Below are 6,344 nucleotides of genomic sequence, written 5' to 3'. Positions count from 1 at the left end.
TCACTGTCCAAATCTGCCTGTGAACTGCACAGATACATAGGGTGAAAAGTGCATTAATAAATACAGTAAAATCTCATTAATACATACCCACTTAGTAATTAATTTCCATTTAAATATAGTCGCGATGATTCCTCTGCCCTGTCACCATTGAACCTAATGTATTGGCTGACTACTTAAGCAGTAGTTGCTTAATGCATGCCAAACAGTTAGTGCGTAGTACTGTATTTACTTAGTTTTTCAGCATGTACAAGGCTGGCATCGGCAAAATGTTGTGCGTGCATACAATAGATAGCAAAATTGCGAGGCATGGCCCTTTCCTGAACTGCAGTCGCCACCGATAGTGACGTCAACACATGGTAGCCATGACGTCCTTCCTGCTCTTATAGATTCTTGTGCTTTCACGTCATTGTCATGGAAGGCGTGGATGATGGCCCTTCTGTATCCGACACGGCTAGTGCATTGATCGTCATGTAGTGGAAACTGGCTCGCGGCCTTGCCGAGCTTGAGGATGCCATCATCGCTGCAAAGCCGCTACGGTGGCAAGTGAAAATCACATACTTTCTGCTACCTCACAAATAAAGCTTGTCTGCATTTGTGTTGGAATAAGTAGACTTTATTCCCCTTGATGAAGTTACAACATAATACCCAACACTGTAACTTAAAGGGGCATGAAATAATGGCACTAAACCAGCTTAGACTGGTGGAACAATAATTTCCTCAATGTATTCTTAGGCTCATTTAGAAGGCAATGTATTCCTTTTTTTGTAAATAAACAATTGCGCGACAAGAAAACATACCATCAAAATCCATGACCATGAAAAGCTGGTGCAAGAAGTTGAAAGGGGCATAGCTATTCGTCTTTGTGCAGTTTATAGCTTATTAAATCTTTACACATGGTAAGAGAGACCTTTTTAGTACTACTTTGAAAATGTATAGAGTCAGGTTAACCTGATAACCTTCTTTAGAGGCACTTTAATATTAATCCACTGCTGTAAAACAAAATGCAGAAGTAACAACCTGCTTCTTCTCACGCTCTTGCAGCTTAATAAAAGCTAGAAAATGTAACTCTTACCACTGGTCCGAAACTCGAAGACATGCCCCTCAGTTTCGTCATCACGGAGCCTCGAGTAGCTTGCCTTGAGCCTTGAGGAGGCAACCCAGGAGCCGTGCTGGCTGCGCACGCCATTCTCGAGAAGAGCCACAGATGGCGGCGGCTCCGTCAAGTTCTTGCTGAAGTGGCTCAACCCAAACTGTGCAATCTGTACAGGGTAGAAATGGCCCTTGGGGTCCCATTGCGTTGAGATGGGTACACCTGCACAGAATGCAAGGGACTCGTGAAAAACTGCATCATTCGTTTTGTGCAACGTCCTTCCTCTGTGGCTACCAATGGGAAATAAGATTATAATTTAATAAAGCGAAGCCTTCTTTTGCCTCTTCCTTCGACTTTCCCACTGCTGCTGTGGCTACTGCTGTCAGGCACACCATGGTGTCAGGGGGTCACAGCGTTTATAATTTATAATTCATAATTTATTTATTTATTAGTAAAAATACAGATAATTGCATGTGCGTAGTATACATAAGGAGGTCCCATAGTCAAAGACTGTATCGGGACCTCCTGCTAAAGACACTTATGATGTTATACAATGTTTAAAGCAACAGTAGTACAGATGAGAGCGAAGAGTAATATCAAAACATGTTTATAGCATATGAATAATATAGTTGCATACATGACAGGAGCCAGTCAGAGAGGAAAGGTGACGCTAGAAACTCGTTCCCCCCCCGCGTTGTATGTGCACAATGCCTTTTGGAGCTCCCTGGCCGTCTCCACATTAAAATTATGGAGTTTTATGTGCCAAAACCACTTTCTGATTATGAGGCACGCCGTAGAGGAGGACTCCGGAAATTTCGACCACCTGGGGTCTTTTAACATGCACCTAAATCTAAGCACACGTGTGTTTTCGCATTTCGCCCCCATCGAAATGCGGCCGCCATGGCCGGGATTCGATCCCGTGACCTTGTGCTCAGCAGCCTAACACCATAGCCACTGAGCAACCATGGCGGGTTGACTCCACATTAGCCTCTTGACAGCAACCATGGTGGGTTGACTCCACATTAGCCTCTTGACAGCTGTAATTATCCCTGACTCCGCTCAGAATCATTGCAGCTTCCCTTTCTACTAAGGTGCGAGTCCAGAGGGGAAGGGGACGTAGATAGAACTGTAGGGAAAAGGGAACAGAAGAGGCAGCTCCCATACCAGGGGGAGGGGGGGGAGGTGACCTGAGAAGACAAGCAAACCCTACTACTATATGACTGCGGTTGCGGGGAAACTGGATAAGCTTAAGTTAAGGTACGGTACAGTATGTTTATGTTATTTATGTCTAAAAAATAAACACCATGCAAATATGTCAAGCGGACAAACTACGCAAGGCATGCAGAAGCAGAACTGCATTAATTAAAGCGCACTGCAGGGTCCAGGCGACACTATGGAAGCGGTCAATCGTCAAATCAATACTTTAGTGCCCGCCGCATTAGCTTTGCGACTATGGCATTGCTGGAGGCCATGGATTTGATCCCAGCAGCGGCAGCCGCATTTCGACGGGGGCGAAATAGAAAACGCATGTGCACTTAGATTTTGGGACACGTTAGAGAACATCACGGTGTCAAAATTAATCTGGAGTCTGCCACTACGGCGTGCCTCATAATCCGATTGTGGTTTTGGCATGTACGGCTTCATAATCCAATTCAAGTTTAATACTTCTGCCACAATTCAATGTGCCATGTGAGGCAATGAGTATGCTCATCCCTCTCAGAGGTTATGAAATATGACGCAGAACAACGCCTTAAGCGAACACCTCTCCCTGTGTGTTCTGTGTACTATGCAACTAAACAGCAGTGGTGGCCGCAAGGTAACATTTAACATCAACTCACCACTCTTGTGTTAGACTAAACGTTGAAGAAATTAAGCTTTAGCTGTCAACATCACCCCTAATTATCGTCAATCAAAGCATCCAGCACAGAATGCTTCGCTTACATTGATTCCCACAGTGCATGGGATCTGCATAATTTTTGTTACTTATTACTTATTTCTTTGGAAATACTGTAAGCCCTTTTCAGGCTCTTATAGGCAGTGGACCACAGGGTAAACGCTGGAAAAAGGATTGTTACAATGAGCAAATGAACACACCATTACATAACCTGTCACAATGGGCATAATTCACTATACATAATCTTTGATGATCATACAAGACCAATTAAATTGCTGGTATCCTGAGGTGCAGGGAAACAACATTAATATAATAAAGAGTATCAATAAACATTGATACATTATATAAACATTATTATTCATAAGATGTCTCTAACTTATCTTCAAAAGCACTAACACTGTCAGCATTAACAAGTGAACTAGGTAAGTTGTTCCATGGCTCCACAGATGCAGAAAAAAAAAAGATAACCCTTCCCCTACTGGGAACAGGAGTGCAAGCAAAGCTCGGGATGCACGGTTCTTTGTTGTCGTAATGCCTCGGCTTCGCACTCCCTCACAGCGAGGTCAGCACGTCGACGATGAGCCTTTTCTCCAGCGACTTCCCGGCAGCATTCATGACACGCCGCCTTTTCTTCAGCTGAACGCATGACATGTGGCCTGCTCACACTGACGTTTTTTTCAACACAGCCTGCACAAACCAAACGCAGCCTCCCCGTCTGGCTGCCGGGCCTGAACTGGTGGGAAACGGCGGGTGCAAGGCGAGCGAACACGTGATCACACCCTTTCCTTCACCTGGAGGAAGGGGACGCCTGTGATTGGCTCTCACCTTGCGCTGCATCTACTTCTTCATGCATATAAAACCTCGCTTGAAAGGACGTGTATGATGAACCGACAGTGGCTGAATTGGTTAACGTGGTGGTCTTGAAACCCGGAGGTAGGTGGTTTGAATCCATAGCCCGATAAGCAATTTCATTTACGCGTGGCTTGAGTTTTTTCGTACTGCAACAGCAACACCAACACGAGTGAGGCAATACAAGCTTTGCTTGAAAAAGAACTTGAACATGTTACAATGTGAAATGAATGACTTAGTGTACTTACTTGATTGGCTCTAGATGAACCAATAATGTGTGAAAGGTGGAGAGTTTATCTGAAGCTTTATCTATGGCTTTCTGCTCTGTGTAGGGAAGAGGGACATGGGAGGGAAGGGAAGGAGACGATTGACTGATTTGTGAAGTTTTAACACCTCAAGGCAACACTGGGGCTATGAGAGGTGTGCTTGTGGAGGGAAGGCTCTGAATTAATTTTGACCAGCTGGGATACCTTACCTTAACATGCACCTAAGTACCCGAGTGTCTTTTCATTTTGGCCTCATCAAAATATGGCCGCAGCGGCTGGAAATCAAGCCAACAACTTCATGCTCAGCAGTAGAATGCCATAGCTGCTAAGACACCATGACCCGTGAAAGAGAGAGAGAGAGAGAGAATGCAGATGACAATGACAACGTGTCAAAGTACAGTCACGCTCACAATGTCCATACACCAAAAAGATTGTGGGAGAGAGAAAAAGTTCAATAACAACAGTAGAGAGGTTGACCTAAGGTACAGCCTACTGAAAAAGAAAAGTCCTGTGTCAGCTGTCATAGGAAATGGGCAGTTGGCCTTTACTTTTTCTGCGATAATGTGTGCTTTGCCCTAGGCAGTTACTCTACACTAGGGAAAATGGAAGACAGAAATAAGATGAGTGATGATCAGGGTGGAAGGAAAAGATGAAGCACTAGTACATGACAGCATGTGGGAGCCTTGTAAGCACTGTTGAAGCTGAGAGTTGAGGCAATAGGACCATAGGGGCCGCCGAAGCACAAGGACTTTCGGCCACCTGAAGGCTCTCCAGCTTCCTCTTCCCCTGTCCCCCACCTCTCACCTGACCCAGTTTTTGATGTCAATAAAGTTGTTTCCTCCTGCTCCTCCTCCTTGAGGCTACTTTCGGCTGAAAGTGTCACAAGTGTTTTTGTTGTATGCAATGCATTTTTAGCATTATTCCATGTGCCTAGAATCTTCTGCTCCAAAAGACGCTGGTTGTCCAAATGAGAAAATTTGGCACTGAGCGTCTTGTCTGCCATTCAGTGCCATAATAATCAGGAAAGTCACAGAAAATGCGCGAGATTGATTCTGGAATCCTGCATGCACAATGGTTTGGATCGCTTCTTTTCATGGCGTATCTTTTTAAAGGGACACTAAAGGCAAATATTAAGTCAAGCTAAAGTGATAGATTAGTGCTTGATAATCTCTAAGGGGTCAATATTATAACGAACAGAACCTTTATAATAGAGAAATTGAGGTAAATGGAGTACATGATCAGAGACATCCCCAGAACATTCAAGTACCTACCCAATGACAAAAGCAGTGCTCAGTTAAATTGTGTCGCTAGTACTGAACCACTCGTTGCAAAAAATATCCTTGTGTTGTATTATAAGACTGAATAAAATGCTACTTGTCTAGTTCTATTTCGTTTTTAGAAGAAAGAACTCATTGAAATCACTCTTGGCAGTGAGGCGGGCGGTCTAAAGGTTTCGTTTTCACTCGACTCTGCGCCGCTTACACTTTGGCATTTCAGTAGTTTCGTTATCACGTAGTGCTGCGCTGGTTTTGCTAGCTTGCGAAACTCACACAAACTGCAAATAGCAGGGAATTCAACTTCCACGTGATGTCGCAAGATGCCCGAACGGTCTACGCCACTTGACCAAAAAGCAGCTGCAGCGGCGAATCCACCACTCTGGCTTCATCTGTCTTGGCTCAGTACCACTGTCTGTCGGGCGCTGTTTTACTCACCGACGGCAGCAAAGGGTGGTGATGGCGTATGCAATGTCACCACTCCCCTGGTTGGCTGGCAGAAGAGTTGAATTATGAAAGAGGTATTCGCACCCTTCAGATGCAATTTTCTTGTACACTAAGTCTTTTCTTGGCATTAAACAAGCGTTGCGAGGTTCCTGGAATGGTATTTCACTAGTCCACGTTGACTTAGTGTCGCTTTAATGTACGGTCCAGTAAATATTACAATGAATCATGCCCAGACTGTAATAGGCTGATCTGATCCATTGCCAAGGTTGTCTTTTCATGCTAGGTGTATAGTTAGTTTAGGATCCCACTTTAAACAAATTGATGTCATGTAAGTTTACCACATATCAAATGCTACAAATCACGACTAGTGTTTACATTGTCTTATGCTACACTGCTTCTGCATGTAAGTTCATTAAATTTTGCAGAAGCCACCTATACGCATGGTCCACTGTTAAGAACATTTACCTAGAAAGCATTCTACAACTGATTGCACCTAGCTTAGATCTCTCTCTCTCTCTCTCACA

The 6,344-nt window shown here is 44.2% G+C and overlaps 1 protein-coding gene across 1 annotated transcript in view; it reads right to left on the bottom strand.

The window, feature by feature from the left end:
• Positions 1-6,344, bottom strand: part of Hsepi (D-glucuronyl C5-epimerase) — a 70,695-nt gene that overhangs the window by 14,074 nt on the left and 50,277 nt on the right. The window contains exon 4 of the mRNA XM_050169656.2: positions 1,073-1,312. Within this exon, the coding sequence (XP_050025613.1) occupies positions 1,073-1,312 (240 nt within the window). The remainder of the gene's footprint in view (positions 1-1,072; positions 1,313-6,344) is intronic.

This window comes from Dermacentor andersoni, chromosome 3 (assembly GCF_023375885.2).
Source record: "Dermacentor andersoni chromosome 3, qqDerAnde1_hic_scaffold, whole genome shotgun sequence".
NCBI lineage: Eukaryota > Metazoa > Arthropoda > Arachnida > Ixodida > Ixodidae > Dermacentor > Dermacentor andersoni.
Note: the sequence above shows the minus strand (reverse complement) of the source record. Positions and strands in the feature narration are given on the sequence as shown.